At 47.2% G+C, this 26,771-nt stretch overlaps 1 protein-coding gene across 1 annotated transcript in view; it reads left to right on the forward strand.

Moving 5' to 3' along the window:
- The window catches only part of LOC136459064 (homeobox-leucine zipper protein ROC9-like), a 41,392-nt gene extending 14,621 nt beyond the window's left edge, over positions 1-26,771 (forward strand). The window contains exons 3-12 of the mRNA XM_066458963.1: positions 21,926-22,043; positions 22,153-22,186; positions 22,271-22,302; positions 22,404-22,772; positions 22,854-22,955; positions 23,045-23,263; positions 23,371-23,545; positions 23,610-23,909; positions 26,038-26,108; positions 26,203-26,771. Coding sequence (XP_066315060.1) covers positions 21,926-22,043; positions 22,153-22,186; positions 22,271-22,302; positions 22,404-22,772; positions 22,854-22,955; positions 23,045-23,263; positions 23,371-23,545; positions 23,610-23,909; positions 26,038-26,108; positions 26,203-26,601 — 1,819 coding nt within the window. The 3' untranslated portion in view covers positions 26,602-26,771. The remainder of the gene's footprint in view (positions 1-21,925; positions 22,044-22,152; positions 22,187-22,270; positions 22,303-22,403; positions 22,773-22,853; positions 22,956-23,044; positions 23,264-23,370; positions 23,546-23,609; positions 23,910-26,037; positions 26,109-26,202) is intronic.

A 26,771-nucleotide genomic window follows, 5' to 3' on the forward strand; every position in this document is an offset into this window, starting at 1 on the left:
CCTTCAGCAAGAAAGAGATATCCAAGCTCGCAAGGCTTTAGCCATGAAGAAAAAACTCAAGCCTGTGGAGGGTACTGCCGATGACGATATCAAAGAAATGGAGGAAGCCGACCAGATTCGCCTGCGTGCGATATTAGCTATCCAATCCTTGTTGAACGTGTAATCTTATTTATTGTATCGGCACTTTATGAGACATTGACATCCTTGCATAATTCTAGCCGATAGTACTGTTATCGGCACTTGTACTTTTATGCATCTATCCAGATACTAGGGTAATATTTCTTTAAATATTTTCCATTTAACGCTCTGGGAAACACAACCCCTTCGAGGGTTTCTAAAATATATGCATTACCAGGAACAGACTGATTTATCCGATATGGACCTTCCCAATTAGGAGACCACTTTCCAAACTTTGAACTTTTAGTCCCAATCGGTAAAATCAATTTCCAGACCAGATCTCCATCGGCAAACTCTTTTACTTTCACCTTCTTGTCATACCATCTAGCTACTCTTTTCTTATTTTCTTCGATACTAACTAAAGCCCTTAACCGATGACCCGCCACATCTTCCAACTCATCCTTCATAAGAGTATTATAATCATCGGTTGTCAGCTGATTTTGAGAACGTATTCGTCTAGAGCCAACCTTAATTTCCCAAGGCAATACTGCATCGTGTCCATATACTAACTGATAAGGCGTTACTTTGGTTGCACCATGATATGACATCCGATATGACCACAAGGCTTCATTTAATACTGTATGCCACCTCCTAGGATTTTCTTCAATTTTGCGCTTAATGAGTTTGATGATCCCTTTGTTAGAAGCCTCAGCTTGACCATTAGCTTGAGCATAATATGGAGAAGAATTTAAAATTTTAATTCCCATACCTACAGCAAACTCATCAAATTCTCCTGATGTAAACATAGTACCCTGATCGGTAGTGATAGTCTGAGGAATACCAAATCGGTAAACAATATGCTCTTTCACAAAATCAATCATATTGACCGATGTCACCTTTTTTAAAGGAATTGCCTCAACCCACTTTGTGAAATAATCAGTAGCAACCAGAATAAATTTATGTCCTTTACTCGATGGCGGATAAATCTGACCAATGAGATCAATAGCCCATCCCCGGAACGGCCATGGTTTGATTATAGGATTCATAGCCGATGCAGGCGCTCTTTGAATATTACCAAACTTTTGACACCCCTGGCATCCCTTAAAATATTTAAAACAATCTTCAAGAATAGTCGGCCAATAGTACCCATTCCTTCTGATCATCCATTTCATCTTGAAAGCCGATTGATGTGCCCCACATACTCCTTCATGAATTTCACCCATCAAGCTTTTCGATTCATCATTGCTAACACATCTGAGTAAAACTCCATCTATAGTTCGATAATATAATTCATCATCGAGGAGCACATATTTGGTAGCTTGGAACCTTATACGTCTCTCAACCTTTCTATATGGATCCTTTAAATAATCGACAATCTCTTTCCTCCAGTCATCGGTATCAACTGCCGATGTTAGCACTTCCTGAATAGGCTGATATCCTGAAGCATGCTGAGCTAGTCGATTAGCTTCCTCATTATGCAATCGAGAGATATGTTCAAGACGAAAATCTCTAAATCCTTTCAACAATTGCAAACATCTTTCATAATACGAAATCAAAGCTTCACTTCGGCATTCATAAATTCCAGCCAATTGATTTATAACTAGCATAGAATCACCAAAGATTTCAACAACATCGGCACGTATCTCCTTTAGCAATTCTAACCCTTTTATCAAGGCTTGGTATTCAGCTTGATTGTTTGTCGCTGTAGCAACAATCGGCAATGAAAACTCATACTTCTTTCCTTGAGGTGAAATTAACACAATGCCGATACCTGCTCCTTCACCACATGTGGACCCATCGAAGAAAAGTGTCCAGGGAGCAATCCCCAGAGAGTCCACCGTATTACAATGCTGAGTGACAAAATCAGCCATCACTTGCCCTTTAACTGCCTTAGTTGATTTGTAGCGTAGTTCAAATTCTGATAATGCTAAAATCCATTTGCCGATTCTACCACTTAATATCGGCATCGACAGCATATACTTGACCACATCGTCTTTGCATATGACCGTACATTCGGCAGATAACAAATAATGCCTTAATTTGACACAAGAAAAGTATAAGCACAGACACAATTTTTCGATAGCCGAATACCTCGTCTCAGCATCCACTAATCTTCTGCTCAAATAATAAATAACACGTTCTTTCCCTTCAAATTCTTGAATAAGAGCTGAACCGATAACTGCATCATCAGCTGACAAATATAACCTGAAAGGCTTCCCATGTTGAGGTGGAACTAGCACTGGAGGATTTGATAAATATTTCTTAATTTCATCAAGGGCTAATTGCTGTTCAACTCCCCATACAAATTCCTGATCAGCTTTCAATTTAAGTAGTGGGCTGAAAGCCTTGATCTTACCCGACAGATTAGATATGAATCTTCTAATGAAATTAATCTTACCGATCAAAGATTGCAATTCAGTCTTATTGGCAGGAGCAATCACCTTGTTAATTGCATCAATAGACTTCCTACTGATTTCAATGCCCCGCTGATGCACCATAAAACCCAAGAATTGTCCTGCCGATACACCGAATGCACATTTATTAGGATTCATCTTCAATCCATGCTTCCTTGTGCACTCCAGTATCTTTCGCAGATCGGCTAAATGTGCTGTGATATCTCCAGACTTAATCACTACATCATCAATGTAGATCTCCACTAATGTGCCGATGTACTCATGAAAAATAAAGTTCATAGCCCTTTGATAAGTAGCACCGGCATTTTTCAAACCAAACGTCATGACTATCCACTCGAACAACCCCACATGTCCTGGACATCTGAAAGCAGTCTTGGGAATATCTTCCTCAGCCATGAATATTTGATTGTAACCTGCATTACCATCCATGAAGCTGATAATTTGATGTCCAGCCGCAGCATCAATCAACAAATCAGCAATCGGCATTGGATAGCCATCCATCGGTGTGGCTTTGTTGAGATTCCTGAAATCAATACAGACACGAAGTTTTCCATTTTTCTTATAAACAGGAACCACATTAGAGATCCACTCTGCGTATCGACATTGCCGAATAAACTTTGCTTCAATTAATTTAGTTATTTCGGCCTTAATGTCAGGAAGTACATTAGGGTTGCATCGGCGCGCTGGCTGCTGATGTGGCCGAAATCCAGATTTGATAGGTAACCGATGTTCAACTATCGATCGGTCTAATCCAGGCATCTCAGTATAATCCCAAGCAAAACAATCTTTATATTCTTTTAACAAATCTGTTATTCGCTGCTTACACTTGGAATCTAACTTAGCACTAATAAAAGTAGGTCTTGACCTATCACCATCACCGATATCTACTTCTACTAAATCATCTGCCGATGTGAACCCTTGACCTAATTTTCCATCATCGGCAAACCTATCCATTAAAACTCCTCTTCAGAACCGACTGCTTGGATCGGTGGAATTTCATAATCAGCAACTCTAAGGAACTCTTTTTCCCAAGCTTCTCCTGATATGCATTTAGTTCGCTCATAAGTATCTGATTCTGCCGATGCGATGATATAAGAAGAATCACCAGGGACGACCTCAATCTTATCCCCAATCCACTGTACGAGGCATTGATGCATTGTAGAAGGAACACAACAATTAGCATGAATCCAATCCCTCCCTAGAAGCAGATTATATGCACCCTTGCCGTTGATAACAAAGAACGTCGTTGGCAAGGTTTTGCTGCCGATGGTCAATTCAACGCACACTGCCCCTTTAGCCGGTGACACATTGCCTTCAAAATCTTTCAACATCATATCGGTTTTGGTCAAGTCTTGATCTCCTTTACCAAGTTTCCGATACATCACGTAAGGCATAATATTAATCGCAGCCCCTCCATCAATAAGTACCTTAGACACAGGCTGCCCATCAACTCTGCCCTTCACAAATAAAGCCTTAAGATGCTGTCTCTCGTCATCGGTAGGTTTCTCAAAAACAGCCATCATTGGATCTAGTGTTAGCTGAGCTACTTGATCAGAGAGAACAACTTCTTCCTCATTATCAGATAGTGCCAGAAACTCCATCGGCAACATGAATACCATATTAACATCTGCCGATGGACCCTTATTTTTGTGTTTTACCTGCCACTGCTGATGACCAGGCCTTTCATTGGAGGAATTTTCCTCTTGGTATAAATCCTCCTGACGCTCACGTTGCATCCTCCTTCTCTGCGTCTTTGTCAGACCCTCTGGGCACCATCGAGGAAACTTGGTTTTCCAAACCGGCTGATAACAAGTCCTAGTTGGTTCTACACGACGTATATTAGGGTCCCTGTAGAATATTTCCTCATCGGGAACTCTTGCGTTTGCCATCTCCTCAAGCTCCTCTTGATTCCTTGGAAAATATCCAGCGCGTTTACCAAGCCTCTCATGTACACTAAGTCTGCCCCCCAGCCGATCATGCACTGATGCTCTGCCTCTGATCGGCTCGTTGATAGACAAACCCTGATTACCACGTTGAAACCTCCTTTCTGAACGATTGACTCCGTAATAACCATTACACTCAGGGCAATTTTCAACAGTTGGCAATTTAATACCTTCTTCCCAGCAATGGATGAAAAACGGACATCTCCAATGATCTTTATGTCGATTCCATTCTTCCTGACGTCTCATTTCTTGCTGTTGTCGATATCGGTCATTACGTTGACGCCAACCCTCCTGCTGCCTTCGATGAGTAATCACAATGCCAGGTCGAGGAGGATTTTTGGAACTACTGCTTTCTCCTAGCAAACCCTTACTCTTTGCATCATCGGTAGTTATCCGATGTTGGGGGTCCACTGACGCGTTTTTCTCAGCAGCCTCTGACGTCAATACCTTGGTCTTTCCTTTGGCATCCAACATATTTGCTGGAAAAGGGTGTTGATCAATTTTCATCGGCTTCTGGGTCTTGGAAGTACCAAACTTAATTCTCCCAGATTCAATAGCCGATTGTAACTGTTGCCTGAATACCTTGCACTCATTTGTACTGTGTGAAGTTGCATTGTGCCATTTGCAGTACAAAATCTTCTTCAACTCTTCTGCCGATGGGATCACATGATTAGGTGACAGCTTAATTTGGCCCTCTTGAAGCAGAAGATCAAATATTTTATCGGCCTTGGTGATATCAAAGGTAAACTTTTCTGGCTCTTTTTGACCAAAGGGACATGATATCGGCTTTTTATTCTTAACCCACTCAGCTAAGCCGATAACTGGTTCTTCATCAGAGTCAGAATCTCCTACTTCTTCAACAAATGATACCTTTTTACTCCAGTTCTTTTTTGGTTCAAAAACCCTAGTATCTTGATCAGAGATCCTTTGCACAAGATGACTGAGGCTTTCAAACTCCTGAGAAGCATATCTGTCCTTAAGATGTGGCAATAACCCTTGGAAAGCCAGATCGGCAAGCTGCCGATCATCCAGCACCAGGCTGTAGCACTTATTTTTTACATCTCGTAGCCTTTGTACAAAGCTCTCTACCGATTCATCATTACGCTGTCTCAATTTTACTAAATCGGTAAGCTTCTTTTCATGGATTCCAGCAAAGAAATACTTATGGAATTGTTTTTCTAGATCAACCCAAGTAATAATAGAATTTGGTGGTAATGAAATGAACCATGTAAATGCTGATCCAGACAAAGATGATGAAAATAATCGAACTCTTAATTCATCTCTGTTAGCTGCCTCTCCACATTGAATAATGAAGCGATTGACATGTTCCATTGTTGATGTATCATCTTGCCCAGAGAATTTAGTGAAATCCGGTACCTTGTACCGATTTGGGAGAGGAATTAAATCGTATGCAGGAGGGTATGGAGTTCGATAAGAATAAGTATTGACCTTGGGCTTTATCCCAAACTGATCCTTCACAATTTCTGCTATCTTATCGGCCCAAAAAGCATCAGCCTCCTGCTGACGAACTGGTTGAATTTCTACAGGAGGTGCCTGCTGACATCCCTCCACATATCTTTGTAGCCCACGATCTCCAGCAATCGGCATATTTGCCGTTACTTGTGGTCCATTAGCCTGTTGGAAAGGATTCATCGGCTGGGCTTGCCGATGCTTGATTCTGGAAACCAGCTTGCATATGACCTTGTTGAATCCCTGCAACCTGCTGATTTCGCTGAACTGTATGTTGAACAGGTAACTGTCCTGACCAATCATTATTAGAACTCATCGGTACAAAACTTACCGATGGCTGGTAATTTGCTGATATTGTTGGATAATTATAACTGGTTTGAGGCATGAACTGAACCCCAGTTTGACTCATAGCAGGGGCTTTCTGCTGCATCGGCAGTAAGCTCGCCGATGGACTTGAATTGAATGTTTGAACCATAGGCATCTGGAAACCTCCTGGAGTTGGTTGCACAGAAGTAGTTGCGGCATATTGAGGCACTTGAGCCATCGGCGAAACGGCCGATGATATAGGCGCTCTTCCTACTGCATCAAACACTTGAGGTAATCTAGGATTGAAAGCAGAGGACTCTGGAGGCATGCCATATCCCCACCAATTAGTAGGAATCTGGCTATTCTGAGACACAGGGCCTGACATAGCTGATGCCGATAGATCTGTATTAAGCTGAACTCGCCCTCCTGGTAGTACCTGATCTGATTGTATCGGTGTAGATTGAATATTAGGTGAGCCTGCCAATACTGGAGGGGAAGTAACTTCTGTACCCACAACGGCCGAAGGAGCCGATGGAGTTTTGACAGATGCCGGCTCTGGTTGATGATAGGCAGGCCCAACGTAATGTGGTGCCGCTTGTCCTTCTTTGAGAGTTCGAACCACAGCATTATGAACAGTATTGGACAGCACATTGGAATGATTAATCAAAGCATGATTTACTGCAGAATTAACCATCTCTTGAAGTTTACCAGGATTGGAGTCAAAGGTAACCTGCCGAGGCAACGGCAAATCTTGCTTCTGGATGACTTGTCCACTCTTGTTCAAGCTAAACGATCTCAGACAAAGCTGCTTGTATTCTTCTACAGCCTTTTCCATAGCCTGCCTCTGTTCTTCCTTGAGATCTTCTTCTGATACTGCGATAATGTTCCCTGAATCGATCTCGGAATTGAACATATTGATTGATCTGTCCCACCGAGCGTGCCAAAAGATGTGTTGATGCAAAAGTGGATCTGCAAACACAAAGGGCTAATACCCGAATCGATATCCAAAGCGTGCCAGTCGATTTGACCTGCTAATCGACAAGGATGAAGATACGAACACTTTGGTCCTGACAACAGCGATACGCCCGGAAGTCACGGCCAAGAGGTGCTCACGCGGAACTCAAGAATCGCCGAAGGTCGCACTGAAACGATGCAGCTCGCCGAATCAATGAGAACTCGTAAAAAAGGAAAAATATGCAAATTGACGAAGTCGCCGAAAAGTAAGTAGATGCGAATAGGAGTAAAAATTGGTTTTGATATTGATTGATCTTTTATTACATTGCCCCTTACTCCATATTTATACCCTGATCTAAAGAGACACAACCAAACACAACTAGGACACCAATCCCATATCTAAGGAAACACGTGACTCTTACATGAATCATAACCTAACAAATACAGAAAAGGAAATCAACTCCTATCTATTTCCCTGTCCGCCTCAATTACGATGGAAATCTCACCGTCCTCCTTCCCATCGGCATACTCCCTATTTCATCGGCAGTAGTCTTCAAGTCTTCCTTCATTGGCATACTCCCTGTTTCATCGGCAGTAGTCTTCAAGCCTCCCTTCATCGGCATACTCCATGTTTCATCGGCAGTAGTCCTCAAGCCTCCCTTCATCGGCATCGACAATAACACCTCCAACCTCATCGACAACGCCCGAGTCCAAATCAACCTTTCCATCGACCATCACCAGCTATCGGCAACCATCTTTACAAACTGGCTTTCATTGGCTATCAAAGTATTCAATAACTTTCCCCTTGCCGATTAGTCCACTCCGATTATTTTGACACGTGCAAAAAACGGTGTCAACAGGCATAGAGAATGTGTACCAAATAGGCACTCTTGCTGGCCCTTGAGTGAGGCCCGACCCTATCCATTGCTGGGGTCGAGGCCTTGATAGCAAAATTAATAAGAGAAAACATGTGTAAATTAAGGGTGACCCGTCTCTCGGTAGCGGCCCAAATCGTCCGATCAACTTGGATGACCCACTAGCACATGACTTACCTTGATGGCATGAGTGATAGGTTCAGGGAGCTCTTACCGGATATGTTCAAGTAGAATCTAAGTCCGTCGTTCATGACAGTGTTGGCATAACCCACATGGGGCATCCTACTACTCCTTACCCATCTCTCGGCAGCGGCCAAGCCATCTGATCGACTTGTGTGACCCGCTAACATAGGACTTACCTGTAGAGATAGAGGATGAGATCATTCCCCTAAGAAAATAGTTAGGCAGATACGCCAGGTGGTGAACTTGTATTAAGTGGACAAGCTCTTAAATTTTGTTATGGCCTAACAGATTTTTAGCCCTTCTCTCCTTTTCGTATAAAAAGGTTAGTGCATTTTGACCCTTTCCGTCATTAAGGCCATAAAGCTCAGGGTGCGGGTGAACAAACTCTGATCACACTGGTGAGCAAAGGTGCCGTAGCCGCTGAGGCGTAGGTTTCTCACAGTCCGACCAGTTTTACTTAGCGTTTGATTCCGTAACCCTAGCTTCTAGGTCTCAACGTGAGAGAGGGTCAGGCACAAAGAATGTTTGCCAGGTGGATATACTCTTAGATGTGCACTGACTCTTTCCATAGTTAAGGCTAAAAAGCTTGGGGTGTGGAAAAAACTCTGATCATGCTTGTGAGCAAAAACGTCATAGCCGTTGGGGCATAGGTTTCTTACTGTCCGACTAGTTTTACTCAACGTTCGTTATCACAACCTTTATTTCTAGGTCTCAACATGAGAAAGGGTCGGGCGTAGAGAATGTCTACCAAATAGACATGCTCATATTAGCCCCTAGGTGAGGCCCGACCCCTTGCCATTGCTGGGGTGGGGTGTCACTAAAGATTGGGGAGTCGATAGCAAAATTGATAAGAGAAAGTGTGCGTATATTAAGGGTAAAAGTGACATAGCTGCTTGATGATCTAGGCATTGATGAAGACTTTGTCATCAATGGTCTTGAGTTTGTAGGTGCCTGGTCAGAGCACCTCTACGATGACGTATGGTCCCTCCCATGGTGGAGAGAGCTTGTGGTGATTCTTGTTGCTCTAGAGGAGGCGGAGCACTAGGTCCCCGATGTTGAAGGCCTGACCCCACACTCGACGGCTGTGGTACCAGTGTAATGCTTGCTGGTACCTAGCCTACTAGAGGAGGGCAATGTCACACACTTCATCTAGCTAGTCCATGGCATCCTCGAGGGACGCCTCAGCTCCCTGCTCATCATAGGCCCTGACCCTTGGTGCTCCATAGTCAAGGTCGGTCGGGAGGACAACCTTGGAACTGTAGACCATGAAGAATGGCGTGTAGCCGGTGGCCTGGCTGGGGGTCATCCTCAGGCTCTAGAGCACTATGGGAAAATATCGTTCACATGCTCAACCTGCCTGTTCATGCGGGGGTGCACCACAGCGTCCTAATCGATGCAGATGTGGTATTCATCACAGAATCGGAGGAACTTCTTTCTGGTGAACTGCGTGTCATTGTCTGTGATAATGAAGTTTGGGACTCCACAGCGATGGATGATGTCAAGGAAGAACAACATGACTTGCTCGGACTTGATCGTGGAGATCGGTCGAGCTTCTATCCACTTTGTAAACTTGTCTACGGTGACAAGCAAGTGCGTATGGCCCCCGGACACCCTTTTGAGAGGTCCAACCAGATCGAGCCCCCAGACCACGAATGGACATATGATAGGGATCATATGGAGCGCTTGGCCTGGCAGGTGGGTCTATCGAGCGTAGTATTGACATCCTTCACAAGTGCACAATCTGTTCGGCGTTGGCTACTACGGTCGGCCAGTAGAAGCCTTGTTGGAATATGTTTCCGACTAGGGTTCTAGGCGCAGCATGGTGACCGTAGACCCCACTGTGGATATCGCTTAGCAACCACTTCCCCTGTTTGATGGGGATGCAATGCTATAGGATCCCAGTGTGGCTTCACTTGTAGAGTTCGCCCTCAATAAGGACAAAGGACTTGGGGCGACACGCGAGCCATCGAGCCTTCGTTTTGTCCATCGGTAGCTCCTCATGGAGGAGGTAGTTGAGGTAAGGCATCCTCTAGTTGGCCAGAGGGTCGGGCTTTGTTACTAGATCCTCATTAAGCTCCATGACCTCGGGGTTGGATAGAGCCAACGGCTAGTTAGCCCCTGAGCCTAGGGCTAGCGGCCTATCACCGGCTTGTTTTGGCTCCTCGTAGCAGACCGAGGGCTTGTGTTGATCACTGGTGAAGACGCACATTAGCACCGACTCTCAGTCGGACGCCGCTTTCACTAGTGCGTCGGCTGCCTCATTGAGACACCTTAGGGTGTGATTGAGCTTGAGACCATCGAACTTGTCCTCTAGCTGGCGGACTTCTTGGCAATACACAACCATCTTGGTGTTGTGGTAGCTTGATTCCTTCATGACTTGGTCGATGACTAGCTAAGAGTCTCCCCGAACATCATGCCGTCAGATACCCAACTCAATGGTGATACGTAGGCCATTGATGAGTGCCTCGTACTCAGCCACATTGTTGGAGGAGGGGAAATAGAGGCGAACCATGTACCTCATGCGTACCCCGAAGGGCAAAATGAAGACCAGTCCCATGCTGATGCCTTTCTTCATCAGTGATCCATTGAAGTACATCGTCTAGTACTCTTGGTCGATGACCTCTGGTGGCATCTAGACCTCGGTCCACTCTACAATGAAATTAGCCAACACTTGGGATTTGATGGTCATCCGAGAGGCATACAAAATGCCTTGACCCATTAGCTCGAGTGCCCACTTCATGATTCTTCCCATGGCATCCTGGTTTTGGATGACCTCACCGAGGGGGAAGGACATCATGACCATCACCGGATGTGACTTAAAGTAGTGGCGTAGCTTCCTCTTGGCGATAAGGATGAAGTATAGGAGCTTCTAGATTTAGGGGTAGCGGATCTTGGAATCGGATAGGACCTCGCTAATGAAGTACACGAGACGCTGCATTTTGAGGGTGTGTCCCTCTTCTTATCGCTTTACCACTAGGGCGGCGCTAACCACTTGTGTGGTGGCTGTGATGTAGAGTAGAAGTTGTTCCCTATCGGTCGAAGGGACTAGGATCGGGGCCTTCATCAGAAAGGTGCTTGACCGTGTTAAGTGCCTCCTGGGCCTCGGTCGTCCATTTGAAATGGTTGGCCTTCTTTAGGAGCCGATAGAGGGGGACACCTTATTCGCTGAGGCGCGAGATAAAGCAGCTGAGCATGGCGAGGCACCTTGTAACTCGCTATACCCCCTTTATGTTCTAAATCAGGCCCATCCTTGTGATGGCCAAGATCTTCTCTAGGTTGGCTTCAATGCTACGCTCGAAGACGATGAAACCCACCAGCATACCCCTCGGGACCCCAAAAACGCACTTCTCGGGGTTGAGCTTAATGTCCTTTGCTCGTAGTTTTGTGAAGGTCTTGCTCTAAGTCAGCTATGACCTGGTCAGCCCATTTGGACTTGACCATGATGTCATCCATGTAGGCCTCAACAGTTCACCCAATGAGGTCCCCGAAACACTTGAGCATACAATGCTGGTACATAACCCCAGCGTTCTTTAGACCGAATGACATTGTGACATAGTAGAATGATCTGAATGGAGTGATGAAAGATGTCACGAGTTGGTCAGACTCTTTCATCGCAATTTGATGGTACCCGGAGTACGCATCAAGGAAGCAAAGGGTTTCGCACCCCGAGGTTGAGTCAACTACTTGGTCTATGCATGGCAAAGGAAACGGATCCTTTGGACATGTTTTGTTGAGACCCATGTAGTCAACACATATTCTCCATTTCCCACTCTTCTTTCGTACAAGAACGGGATTGGCTAACTACTCGAGGTGGTATACTTCCTTGATGAACCTAGCCGCCAGAAGCTTCGCAATCTCTTCGCCGATCGCTCTATGTTTCCCCTCGTCGAAGCGATGTAGGCGCTGCTTCACTGGCTTGGATCCTAGCCTGATCTTCAAGGTATGCTCAATGACTTCTCTCAGAATGCCTGGCATGTTCGAGGGTCTCCATGCAAAGATGTCTCTATCAGCGTGGAGAAAGTCGACAAGCGCGCTTTCCTATTCGAAGGAAAGCATGGTGCCAATGCACACCACTTTGCCCTTAGAGCCACTAGAGTTTATGAGGACCTCCTTGGCACCCTCTATAGGCTCAAAAGATCTAGCCGACCGCTTGGGGTCGGGTGCTTCTTCGGTGACCTCCTTCCTAAAGGCCGCGAGCTCTTTGGAGGCGATGATTGCTATGACGTGTTTGCAGCACTCGACCTCGCACTCGTAGGCGCGCTAAAAGGAGGTGCTGATGGTGATGACCCTGCATGTACCTGCATCTTTAGCTTTAGATAAGTGTAGTTGGGGACGACCATGAACTTCGCATAGCATGGATATCCTAGGATGGCATGGTAGGTTCCATGGAACCCGATAACCTTGAAAGTAAAGGTCTGTGTCCTATAATTGGATGGATCCCCGAAGGTGATGGGTGGATCGATTTGCCCAAGTGGCATGGCCTCCTTTCTAGGCATGATGCCGTGGAAAGGTGCCCTGGTCGACCGGACACACGCTCGGTCGATGCCCATGGCATCGAGCGTTTTAGCGTACATGATGTTGAGGTCTTTGCCTCCATCCTTCAGTACCTTGGTGAGCTGCTTCGTGTCGATGATCAGGTCGACCACGAGCGGATATCATCCCGGCTGTGGGATGCTTTCTGGGTGGTCGATCTGATCAAAGGTTATGGCGAACTCTGACCATCAGAGTAAGGAAGACACGGCTGGCTCGGTCGTATAGACCTCACGACACGCAAGCTTCTGGCGACGCTTGGAGTCATAGGCCGCCAACCCTTCAAAGATTATGAGGCAGCCATCTAGTGTTGGAAAGCCATCATCCTTCCCCTTGGTGGCATGTGCGGCTGGCTTGGGGTCCCCCCTATGCTCCCCCTTGCTGGAGCCTCTGGACAAGAACCGCTTCATAAGGTCGTAGTCCTTGTAGAGATGCTTGACGGGGAAGGCATGGCCCTTCAAGCAGCTTTTCAAAGTGGTTCGAGGTACCCTCGGTGGGCTTCACGCCACTGCTTGTTTTTCTTCTTGCTAGGATAGTTGGAGGCGCCTTCACCGGTGTCCTCATCCCGCTTCGCCTTGCCCTTGAGGCGGTCAAAGATCGCTCCTACCGCCTCCTCACCTGAGGCGTGGCTAGTGGCGATGTCGAGGAGCTTATTAGTGGTTCATGGGCCCTTACATCCTAGCTTATGGACTAGGGACCCGTAGGTGGTCCTAGATAGGAAAGCTCCTATGATGTTGGCGTCAGCGACGTTGCATAGCTTGTTGCACTGCTGGGAGAAGCACCGGATGTACGCCCAAAGGGTTTCTCTAGATTTATGTCGATAGTTTTTGAGATCCTAGGGGTTCCTAGAATGTGCATATCTACCCTAAAAGTTCCCCACAAAGATCTCTTTTAGGTTTGCCCAACTTTGGATTCTGTTGGGTGGAAGGTGTTCCAACCATGTTCGTGCTGAATCGGCCAGGAACAATGGAAGGTTGCAGATAATGAAATCGTCATTATCCGCTCCACTGGCTTGGCAAGCAAGTCAGTAATCCTCGAGCCATAGTTCGGGGTTCATTTCCCCAAAGTATTTTGGGATGTTGGTCGGTGGTCGGTACCGTGGTAGGAAGACAGCGTTGAGGATGTGTTGGTCGAAGGCCTGAGATCCCAGCAAGTTGAGGCTCGGGCTTTGATCCTCACCGCTGTCGTAGCGTCCGCCATGATGATGGTGGTAGCCATGGCTAGCCCCCTCCCTCGCATCACCGCGGGCACGCTAGAAGGTCCTAATATGGCTAGAGGGGGGGATGAATAGCCTATTTAAAATCTACAAATCAACTAGAGCAATTTGATTAGTATAACAACTAGCGAAATGCAAACTTTCTCTAGCTCTACAAGGGTTGCAAGCCATCTATCCAATAATTCTAGTTGTTATGATCACTAGGCACACAATCCACTAGGTCACTACTCACTAAGAGCTCTCACAATAGCTACACTAAAGAGCTCCACTAGATGAACTTAATCCACAAAGCAAGCTCTCAATTCTAGCTATACTAAAGAGCTTGATATAGCTAGTTTACGGGAATATAAATGAATAAGTGAGATGATTATACCACCACATAGAGGAGTGAACCAATCACAAGATGAATACTTTATCAATCACCGGGAGAATACCAAAGGGCAAGAGACAACCAATTTTCTCCCGAGGTTCACGTGCTTGCCAACATGCTACGTCCCCGTTGTGTCAACCAACACTTGGTGGTTCAGCGGCTAAGAGGTGTTGCACAAACCTCATCCACATAATTAGACACCGCAAGAACCTACCCACAAGTGAGGTAACTCAATGACACGAGCAATCCACTAGAGTTACCTTTTGGTGCTCCGCCAAGGAAGGTATAAATCCCCTCACAATCACCGGAGATGGCCACAGACAATCACCAACTCGTGCCAATCCTCCTCCGCTGCTCTAAGCCGTCTAGGTGGTGGCAATCACCAAGAGCAACAAGGGAATCCCATAGCAAAAACACAAACACCAAGTGCCTCTAGATGCAATCAATCAAGCAATACACTTGGATTCTCTCTCAATCTCACAAAGATGATGAATCAATGATGGAGATGAGTGGGAGGGATTTGGCTAAGCTCACAAGGTTGCTATGTCAATGCAAATGGCTAAGAGAGTGAGCTTGAGCTAGCCATGGGGCTTAAATAGAAGCCCCCATGAAATAGAGTTGTTGGGCTACTCACTGCACTGAACACGGGGCGATCGGACGTAGGACCCCAGCATCCGGTCGTGCGATGCACGGCATGTGTCCTTTCTCTTTAAATACTGAGCGCCCGATCCCAACGGTTAAGTGATGACGGACACGCTACTACGAAGTGACCGGACGCTGGACCTCAGCGTTCGGTCGTTTCTAGTAAGCATCCAAAGCGAGAAATCATGACCGGACACGTCCGGTCATGCTCGTCGAACACACCCAGCGTCTGGTCACTCAACGTCATCATATGTGAGACTAACCGGACTCAAGCCCTGAGCGTCCGGTCAGTTTTCGCGCCAGCGTCCGATCATGAGACCAAAACAGCGCACCCTCTGCTGCCATGACCGGACGCGTCGGTCCAACCGAGACCAGCATCCAGTCACTTACAATGCCCACTATCTTTTCTATATAGGGCGTCAGTGGCACCGTCGGACTATCTGCACTCTATGGGCAGATACTCCACCGGTGAAGTTTCTAACCCTTGCTCAAATGTACCAACCACCAAGTGTATCACCTTATGCACATATGTGTTAGCATATTTTCACAAACATTTTCAAGGGTGTTAGCACTCCACTAGATCCTAAATGCATATGCAATGAATTAGAGCATCTAGTGGCACTTTAATAACCGTATTTCGATACGAGTTTCACCCCTCTTAATAGTATGACTATCGAACCTAAATGTGAACACACTCACTAAGTGTCTTGATCACTAAAATAAAATGGCTTCTACCATTTATACCTTTGCCTTGAGCCTTTTATTTTTCTCTTTCTTCTTTTCAAGTCCAAGCACTTGATCATTACCATGGCATCACCATCATCATGTCATGATCTTCATTTGCTCCACCACTTGGACTAGTGCTACCTATCTCATAATCACTTTTGATAAACTAGGTTAGCACTTAGGGTTTCATCAATTCACCAAAACCAAACTAGAGCTTTCACACGCCTGTGGGCATCGAGGGTGTCGCGCGTGTCATGGTGGCGGTCAAGACGCTCATGCACCAGGACTGCGGTGTGTGGCCTACCGCCTTGCGGTGCCTGGTGGACTGACACATCCTTGTCGGGTTATTTTGAGGGCGTGTGCTGACTGGCGTCGAGCTCGTGTTGTTGGGACAGCGAGCTCTTGGCCTGCTTCGCCACCGCACGCTCGAGTAGCGTGTGAATCTCCCAATAGGCCCGATGATCTTTGAGCGTCGTGGGCCCCAGAAGCCTCCGGAGCAAGGCCGCCACAGCAGTGATGTTCTGGTTTGCCTGTGCAAAGTGTGGGAGCGCTTCATCATCCTCGATGATCCTCCAATTCACGTCGCGGGCATTGGCGCGCGCGCCCACCATCTCCATGGCACTCGATCTCTCGCTTGAGCTCCGTGCATTCCTGCTTGAGCTAGAGTCATGCTTCCTCGAGCTCCTGGTGCCGAGCCTTCAGCTGCTCCACCCGCAGGCAAGGTTGGGCCCCTGCACCCTCCTCGACCTTGTTGTTGAGGTCATTCATTGGGGTAGCCTCTTCCTCATGGATGCTTTTGACATGTCCCTTGAGGGTACCTGCCATGAAACATTCATAAGAGGGGTGATGGCTCCCCCTGCTGGAGTTAGAGGTGGAGGATGACTCTACTTCTCCCATGAGGAGGTCGTGGAAAGACTCCATGACATATTCGGTCACCCCCAAGAACTCATCGTTCGTGGGGGATGGAGGCGTGCGTTGCGCCACAAGGTGGCCAACGGTCTCTGTGGCGTTGTGGAGATCGAATGAGAGCGCTGTCGGGGCGCTCTGGATGAGATATTTTGGGGAGAGCGGCTCTCCCCCGGCAAGCTACGTCAAGATGTTGGCGAACGAGGAGGTGAGGTGGCACCGGTTCTCCCGGGATGGTCGGGGTCCTAGGAAGGCACCGAGCTGGCGCTCTAACCTTCCGTAGTCGAAGACAAGGAGCTGGTCCCTCTTGGGGCATGGGCCACCGGTGTGTGTAGCTGCAGCTCCTCAAGCGCCTCGGCGATCACGTCGAGGCCAGTGGAGTGGAGAGGTTGGATGACGATGGGAGCCCGCACCAACTCTCCCTCTGTCATGACGATGAAATCAAGGTTCCTGAAGCACACGTGCGTGCCCAGGACCCAGCTAACATTGTGACTAGCCATCCGAGGCTTGGTGTGGATGTCGAGACGTGAAAAGGCCCCTACCTGGCGATCCAACTGTCGGTGTTTTCAAGTTACCACCGATGAGTAAATTTCTAATATTGCATGTCTAGCTCAGATGGTGTGCTTAGAGGACACGGGATTTATACTGGTTCGGGCAGAAAGTCCCTACGTCCAATTCATCGCTGCTGCTTATGTTACTAGCACCGAAAGTTTGTAGTAGGGGGTACAAACAGATGAGAGAGGGACAGGTCCCAAGTCTCTAGTGGAAAGAATGAACGAGTGCTGAGAGCTCGATCACAGCTCAGCCGTGTGTTCGTCTCGTGTTCTTGTGTTCTAATCGGTTCGAGGTGATTCGATTGGTCCACGATGGGTCAATTGGTTCGATGGTTCGATCCCCCTCATGAGACACCCTGCTTTCTCTTTTATAGGCCAAGGAAAAGCATAGGTTACAGTGGAGGGAAAGAAAAGAACGAGAGAGAGCCAAAGGCCTTCAAGATCATCGGGCCCTTCTTCTCCTTCATGCGGGTCTCGTTGACCCTGTAGATGTGAACAGGGATGACACCATGTCGTGGCCTTGTTCGTCACTGGTGCCATGCGCAGGTGTCGTTTGTCGGTCATGGTGCTCCACTCCGCTTGGCGAACGTCGTGGTGAACTGATGCACATGTTAGTGTTCGTACGAGGGTTAGGCAAAACAATACCAGTACGTCCGATGCTGTTCTTGATGTGAATCCTCAGGTATGGCCATCATGGCCACAAGTTATATTGAGGCATGCCAGTCTCTTCCCTGGTGTTAGAGTTTTGACCCATGCCCATACGCCTGGGCCTGGAGTGGTTGACGGCGGTATGGGACCCCATCGAGCGAGGCGGAGCCCACCCCCAGAGGTCGGGTGAGGCAGAGCCCACACCTTGGGGTCGGGTGAGGCGGAGCCCGTGGCCTCAGGGTCGGGCGAGGCAGAGCCCGCGGACTCAGTGTTGTGCGAGGCAGAGTCTGCCCCCAAAGGTCGGGCGAGGCAGAGCCCGTGGCCTCAGGGTCGGGCGAGGCGGAGCCTGTGGACTCGGTGTCGGGTGAGGCGGAGTCCGTCCCCAGAGGTCAGGCAAGGCGGAGCCTGTGGCCTCGGGGTCGAGCGAGGTGGAGCCTGCGGCCTCGGTGTCGGACGAGGCAGAGCCCACCCCCCTAGAGGTCGGCCGAGGCGGAGCCCACAACCTTGGGGTTGGGCGAGGCGAAGCCCGCATCTTCGGTGTCGAGTGAGGCGGAGCCTGCGGCCTCGGTGTCGGGGCGAGGCGGAGCTCGCCCCCAGAGGTCGGGCGAGGCGGAGCCCGCGACCTCGGGGTCGGGCGAGGCGGAATCCGTGGCTTCAGTGTCGGGAGAGGCGGAGCCCGCCCCCAGGGGCTCCCCAGAGGTCGGTTGAGGCGGAGCCCACGCACCTGGGGGCCGGTTGGAGCCGTAGTCGTGCTCTTGACTGCTTGGATGAATTAATGTTGACAACCATTAGCCTCTCCTCTACTGGTACCCTAGTATTGGTCCCCGACAACCCCCATAGACACATTCCTTTACTCATGTTGTCTTTAGTCAGAATAACATTATTTTCAACTAACCATAAGGAGATCTTGATTTTATTTGGGATTTTCCCTTTCCAAATATTATTATAAGTTGGTCCAACACCATTAACTATTAAGGCATTGTAAAGGGACTTCACTGAAAACTTTTTATTGCTTTCAAGCTTCCAAGTGACAACATCTTGCTCATATAGAAGCTAAAAAATCATCATGTTGATGCAAATTTGATTATAGTTGTTTCTCAACTCGTCAATAAGCCATCTGCTAAAAGTAATTTGAAGCTTCTCAACTTTTACCTGACTAACACAAATATCCTTCTCATCATAAATTTTATATAAGCAAGGAAACAAATTACATAGAGCTTTATCATAGAGCCAAGCATCTTGCCAAAATTGTGTTTTCTTTCTATTTTAAAATTTTGATTGATCTACCTTGCATACAAACGCATCTTACTTTTAAACGATCTACCCAAACAAAGGAATCATTAAGTCTAGGTTTCACAAAGTTAATGGATCTCTCTTTTATGTATTTAAATCTGATAATGTCTTGCCATGAGCCATCTTCCTTTTAGAATTTCGACCACTATTTGCATAAAAGACTTAAATTCATCTTTTTAACATCTTTGATGCCCAAACTCCCTTTCCTCTTGCTTTTACAAATTCTGGTCCATTTTACCAGATGATATTTTCTCTTTATACCTCCCCCTGCCAGAAGAAAGTCCTTCTGACCTTATCAAGCCTCTTGATAACTGTTTTGGGTGACAGGTAAATGAACATGTGATAAATTGGTGAATTATTCAAACTGACACTTATCATAGTGGACTTGCTAGCTATAGACATGGTGACACCTTTCCACACATCTAATCTTTTAACATTCTTTTCTTCCAAAGGAAGCCAGTCAATGATATTAAACCTACTAGGACTTGTAGAGACTCCTAAGTATTTAGGGAGAAAGCACACTTGACAGTTAAAGATGTCGGCATAAAACAGACCCCGGTTCTCACGATCATTTATCATTGGGATTTCGCTCTTATTAAAATTGATTTTCAGGTCAGCCATCATTTCATGCATGTACAATGATAATTTCATATTCCTATCACCTTCCTGATCATGTTTCAAGCATATTATCGTGACATCCGCGTACTGTAAGATGGCCAACACCACCAACAATGATATGGTCAATGAGTCTAGTTATCAGGCCATTAGCTTGGGCTTTAAGGACCATTCTTGTCAAACAATTAGCAACAAAATTGAAGAGAATGGGTGACAAGGATCTCCTTACATTACTCTCTTATGGTTTTCGATGTATAGGTATGTGATGTTTTCAACCTTACGCTACTGTCACATAAGGGACCACTTGTTTAATCCATTCACACCATTTCTTGCAAAGAAACTCTTGCCTCTAAACATTTAAATAAAAAATTCCAGTTGACTTTGTCGTAAGCCTATTCAAAGTCTAGTTTGAGAATTATGCCTAGTTGTTTCTTCCTTTTAGTCTCATGGAGGATTTCATGTAAAGACATAACATTAGACATAATATTCCTCCCTTTCATAAAAGCATTTTTGTGCTGGGTGTATCAACTTTTTAGCATATAGCTCAAGTCTTATAGTTAGAGTCTTTGTTATCAACTTGTGTAAGAAATAGGAATACTATCTAGGACAACCACCTTATTCTTCTCCCTCTGGAACAAAGCAGCCTTGGTCTCTGATTCAGAGAAGGGTCTACATAGATCTTCATTATCTGATTCAGATGACTACTCGATCTCATCCCTGATGTTGTTGTTCATTTGAATATTGAACTCAAGGGTAGGGCCAAATAGTTTAGTGTAATATCCAGTGGCATGTGTTAACAAATTTTTGTCTCCTTCAATTAAATTCTTATCTCTTTCTAGAATTAAAATTGAGTTCTTTCTTTTTCTTCCACTGGCAATCTTATGAAAAGAAACTAGTATTACGATCTCATTTAAGTAACAATTATCATGACTTCTATTCTACCAATATAACTCCTCTTGTTCTAGTAAGTTTAGATTTTCACTAAGCAACCACGATTTCCTTTTTATTTGTTCATTTACTAAGTCATTTACTTCTTTAGTATTTTCCAGTTTTGTTAATTCCTTTTGAATGTCTTTCCTTCTCATCCTTATACCACCTTACAAATTAAAGCCCCAGCCTTTGAAGTATTGTTTAAATAGTTTTATTTCTACTGAATCTTATCCAAAGCTGGTTTTGCTTTGCAAGATTGTGACCATAACTTTTCACTAAATCATGAAAATCAGGATTATTCAGCCAACTCAACTAATAAAATATGAAGTGTATATGCTTTACAGATTTACCAGAGAAAATGATAAGAGGGTTATGGTCAGATACCTCTCTAGGAAGCCTTTTAGCAATAGCATATGGGAAGTTATCTTCTCACTCTTCAGAGACTAAAATTCTATCCAATTTTTCTAAAGTTGGAAAGTCCTGATTATTAGACCATGTGTATAAACCATCAGTCATCATCAACTCCCTTAACTCATGGAAGTGGATAAGGGTAAACATCCCAGAATATCTATGGACACCATTGTTCTTATTCCTTTCCTTAGCTTATATTATATAATTATGTTAAAGTCTCCTCTAGCTAAGATAGGTTCAATACTATTTGAACAGAATTTGGATTGCTCAGACAGAAATTTCAGTTTATTTTTCTCCTTGGTTGCCCAATAAATAACCAACAATGTGTGTTTGAATTCATGCAATGTGGAAACAAACAAGAACTCATAACCTTTCCTCGTCATCCTCTGTCGTAAGGCCTCGCTCAACGATTGGAAATCTCATGAGGATGAGGAGGAATCTTGTGAGGAATGTTCTGAGGAGTAGACTGCGGTAGACGTGAGAGATTGGTGTGAGAATGTTTGGGGGAGAGGAAGACGACTCAGAGCCGCCATGGATTCGTGTCACCATTCTCGCCGTTCCAATGTGCCGTGTTTTTTTGGGCCGGCCTGCCAAGGCCTTGGGCTAGAGAGCTCCAAAATCCCATGATACGGCAAGACATTTGAGCCCAACGATATTAGGATAGTTCCGCACGGGTGTTTTGTTCTGGTCGGCTGTGCCATACGCCCATACGGGACACTGGTACTCATCATCAAACAAAACTAAACTGAGGTCCTGCAGATCAGTGCTAACTGAGATAGTGATGTGTTTTTTTTTTCTTCCTGAATTTGATCAAATGACCAGAGCATTCAAAGAATCGCCGCATCCTGACGAGACGCAGCGGCAGCAGCTCAGCGAACAGCTCGGCCTCTCTGCAAGCCAAGTGAAGTTTTGGTTCCAGAACCGGCGATGTCAGACCAAGGTAAATTAGCTTAACGCACTACATGCATGCCGATCTCTGCACCTCTGATTGCACTGCGTCATGGAGACTATTACAGTACCTTTTTTTCTTCTTTGCTTCGTATGTTCAGGTAATTCAGGAGCGGCATGAGAACTCGCTGCTCAAGCCCGAGCTGGAGAAGCTCCGGGAGGAGAACCGCGTCATGCGAGAGCTCATCAAGAAATCCTTACGCAGCCAAGGGCAGCTGCTGCGCCTGGAGAACGCCAAGCTCAAAGCCGAGGTTTGCATGCGCCGCCATCTTGCCAACTCAACTCTTTAGCCCCTGCGCGTGGTTGCAAACACTGACACACGGCGGGCGTGGAACACCACCGTGCCAAGCAGATTGAGAGGCTCCGCAGGGGGAACAACGCAGCCGCCTTCTCGACCTCGCCGTCGTGCTCTACGTGGGGCATCCAGATCAGAAGCAGGAACTCGCTGGACGACGTTGGCCACGACAAGACGAAGTTCCTGGAGCTTGCCGGCCGCGCGCTGGACGAGCTGACGACGATGTGCTCCTCCGGGCAGCCACTCTGGGTGCGCAGCGTCGAGACCGGCCGGGACGTCCTGAGCTGCGACGAGTACGCCCGCTTGTTCCGGCACCACGACGATGACTCCGGCGACCGGCGGGGCGTGTGGTGGGTTGAGACGTCAAGGGAGACTGGCGTTGTGTACTGTAACGCGACGAAGCTTGTGGGCGCTTTCGTGGATGTGGTATAGTACCATCAATCTTCCTGCACACTACACTGAATCAGAGAATTAATTATCATCTCGAAACCCTGAACTTTTGTGCAGAACCAGTGGAAGGAGATGTTTCCTTCCATGATCACCAAGGCGGCGACGCTGGAAGTGATCCGTGCAGGCGACAACGATCACCGAGACGGAATTGTGCAACTGGTAATCCAACAAGTCCTTCACAATGTAATCCTCCTGATCGAGGAACGATCTGTCTACATAAGAATAGCTTGACCGATTGCTGGCTTCAGATGTTTGCAGAGGTGCAGACGCTGACACCACTGGTACCTACAAGGGAGCTGCACTTCCTTCGCCACTGCAAGAAGCTTGGTACCAACAAATGGGCTATCGTCGATGTCTCCTTGGACAACTTTGAACGGGGCGCACAAACGTCGTCGACGCTTCGCATGTGCTTGAAGAAGCCCTCAGGATGCATTGTAGAAGAGCAGAGCCTCGGCCGTTGTTGCAAGGTAACGCGATTCCACGAACGCGACATGGTTCGAACAAATCTTCAACCGAACTGCATGCACCTTGGAAGTACTAAGGATTCACTCATCCGTGGCGTGCGAACCTGCAGATGACCTGGGTTGAGCATGTCAAATGCCGCGAGGCCGCGGTTCCGTCGGCGTACCGGTCGGTGACCGCGAGCGGCCTGGCGTTCGGTGCGAGGCGATGGGTGGCGGCACTCGGTCTTCAGTGCGAGAGGATGGTCTTCTCGGTGGCGACCAACGTCCCGACATGGGGCTTAAACGGTAAGTAAGCGTTGCTCATGCTGTGCACGCAGACTATAATGATAATGACACAGTGAAAGTGCAGGGGTCGCCACACTGTCAGGCAGGCAGAGCGTCCTGAAGCTCGCGCAGCGGATGACATCCAGCCTCTGTCGCGTCATCGGTGCCTCCAGGGACCTGGCGTGGAGCAAGGCGTCGAACCACGGCGGCACCCGTGAGATCCGGGTGATGTGCCGGAAGAGCACCGGCGAGCCGCGGGGGCTGATCGCCTGCGCGGTGCTGTCGGAGCGGCTGCCGGTGAAGCCGGCGGCTCTCTTCGGCTTCCTGGCGGACGAGTCGCGGCGCCACGAGTGGGACTTGATGATGCCTGGAGAGGCTTTTACCTGTGTACCCTTAAAAAAGATACCACACTCCTACGTACCCCTCAAAAGTTGGTCGTCACCTACATGCCATCGCTCGAACTTTTCTTTTCCCTCACGCCATTCCGTCGGCATTCTGTTACGTTTTGGCCGTTTGGTGGCTCTGACATGTGGGACCAGGCTAGAAAAATACCCTCCTTGCCCTCTGGGTCACTGACATCAAAGGACTGTCAGATCGCATGTCCCCTTATGGTCGCCTTGTCACTCTGTCCTCTGGGCCCGGACTGCAGGGGCCATGCATGCACGTACACGTACTACTGAGCACAGTCCTTTGATTGAACGTACTACTGTTGTTTATTAACCTGTATACTGTTGGTGCACTGGTACGGTGTATGCTTTTTTTTGTGAGGTCGATTCGTCTGTTTACATGTTCAATTAATTTCGACAGTGCAACAGTGCACGACATGCATGCTAGCTGTTTTACTGGCGTATGGATGCACACGTACGTGCCCTCGGATCCGAGTCCAGCAAAGCAAAATGTGAAACGCAGATGCCAGATGATCAGTTGCGTCAGGTATGTGGTAGCTCTGGTGCCTAGTAGCTCTACGTGTAGTGACACAAATAAATGTATCACTGTGTTCTCTCTAAAAAAAAATGATATCACTGTAGCAGCATGCATGCATGATAAATTGCACGAAGTCGCGCGCACTTGTACGTGCATGCATGCAAATCTCCATGTGCTCGCGTCCTCCGCCGAGGAGAGCCCCGTCAAGCCGCTCCGCCTGTGGCTCGTCGGGTACGCCGTCCAGTGCCTGGTGCACGTCGGGCTTGTCTGCGCCGCACCTGCCGTACAACTGTTCTTCGTTATTTGGCTAAGTCGTTGCGAGACGATGAACACGTTGATATCATTTCTGTGGTGGATCATTGGATTCTACTGGCTAGTGTCAGGTGGGGAGGTGCTCGAGTACGGCGCTCCAAGGCTGTATTGGTACGATACGTTCATTTTGCTTGCATCTTGATTCTCCAACGACAACATGCAATTAGTTTGGTTGATTATACCAAGGTTTGAATGAAAATGTCATACTGGATGTTGATTAGAATACGTGAAGGGCAATATACTCCCTCCGTTCATTTATCTCCGTCGCTTGAGTGTTTTCATTTTTTTTTCCATTAGTCTCTGTTGTATTAGCTTCTTTTCCCGGTTTTCTCGGTAGCGTGGGCGTGCATCTGCCACGAGACAACTGTCCGGATCGAGTACGGTCTTTGTATCGCTGATGGAGGCAGACAACTCAACATGATACATACTTCCTCTGTCTCAAACTATACGTCGTTCCGATAACCTTCGAGAGTCAAATAATCTCAAATTTGACCGAAATTATACGATGAAATAATAATATGTATGATACCAACTAAGTATACTTATTTGATGTTATCAATCTTTGTAATTCATCTCTATAATTTTGGTCAATGTTCTGACTCCTCAAGATTCTTGGAAAATGATTACCCAAAACCAGTAATAAGAATATTACTCCTGGCCGTATAATCTACATTATTAGTACGTATGTACTCCATGCCGTACATATATCTAGAAAAATAATTAATCTGCAGAAAAATGGCACTCGAGCGTCGATCGAGTTTCATTTTGATTTGAGGTTGCTGTAGTTATGCTAATGCAAATGCAAAAAGATGACAAGAAATAATCCCAACCGCAGACGTCAGCCAGGGTATAATCATACTGGAATACGTGATCCACTGGCCCGGTGTATGACATTTTCATACTGTAGCAAAAAGATGACATTTTCATACTGTAGCAAACCAGTGTATGACAAGAAATAATCCCAACTGAATACGTGATCCACTGGAAGTTCGGGCCCACCTGCCAGCCAGTGTACAGCGGCAATTGGTCCTTCGGATGCTTCGTCGGAGGTCCCAATTGGCCTGGCAATGGCACAGGGGAAACGAAAAAGTTCAGATGCCCATACAAATAAAGGGCAATTGAGTCATTCTCCAGAGCCGTTACCTACCGTTAGGAGCAAATGCCGACGGAATGGCGTGAGGGAAAAGAAAAGTTCGAGCGAGGGCATGTAGGTGATGACCAACTTTTGAGGGGTACGCAGGAGCGTGACATCTTTTTTAAGGGTACACCGGTAAAAGCCTCACAATCTGTCCAGAGCTACGTGACTGTGCGCAAGGGGGAGGACCGCGGCAACCGCGTCACGGCATACGTAAGTTTCAGCTCGTCTCCGACGGAACCACTCCAATCATGCCATGTACTTATGTGAGTCACGCTCACACTGCTGCTTTTCGGACGTGCGTCAGGCCGTGGAACCTTCCGCCGAGGAGCTGAGGGGCAAGTGGATCCTCCAGGACAGCAGCACCAGCCCCTGTGAGTCGACCATCACGTACGCGCCTATCGACGCCGCGGTCCTGCAGCCGGTGGTCTATGGGGACGACTCCAGCGCCGTGGCCGTGCTGCCGTGCGGCTTCGTGGTGATACCGGACGGGCGGGAGGCCAGGCCGGCGGTGACAACGTCGAGGAAGCATAAGGAGGAGGGCAGGACGGCGGTGGAGTCCACCGGGTCGCTGGTCACCCTGGTGTTCCAGGCGCTGGCTGGCTCGTCGGCGACGGATGCTGCGCTGCCGACGGATGCGGTGAAGGCCGTAACGCGTCTGGTGTTCTGCACATTGGGCAACATCAAGAAAGCGCTGCATTGTTGATCTGCCGGCGGATGTGATACATATACCTTCCATGGAACAAATATACTTCCAAATTTTGTGTTCAGTTAAACTGCTAAAGGATGTGCTGCAAATTTCCAAATATACTGCTAAAGGATGCTAAATTTTGTTCAGTTCAATTTTGCAAATATACATGTTGAATCGATAGTGTG

This window comes from Miscanthus floridulus, chromosome 6 (genome assembly GCF_019320115.1).
Source record: "Miscanthus floridulus cultivar M001 chromosome 6, ASM1932011v1, whole genome shotgun sequence".
Taxonomy (NCBI): Eukaryota; Viridiplantae; Streptophyta; class Magnoliopsida; order Poales; family Poaceae; genus Miscanthus; species Miscanthus floridulus.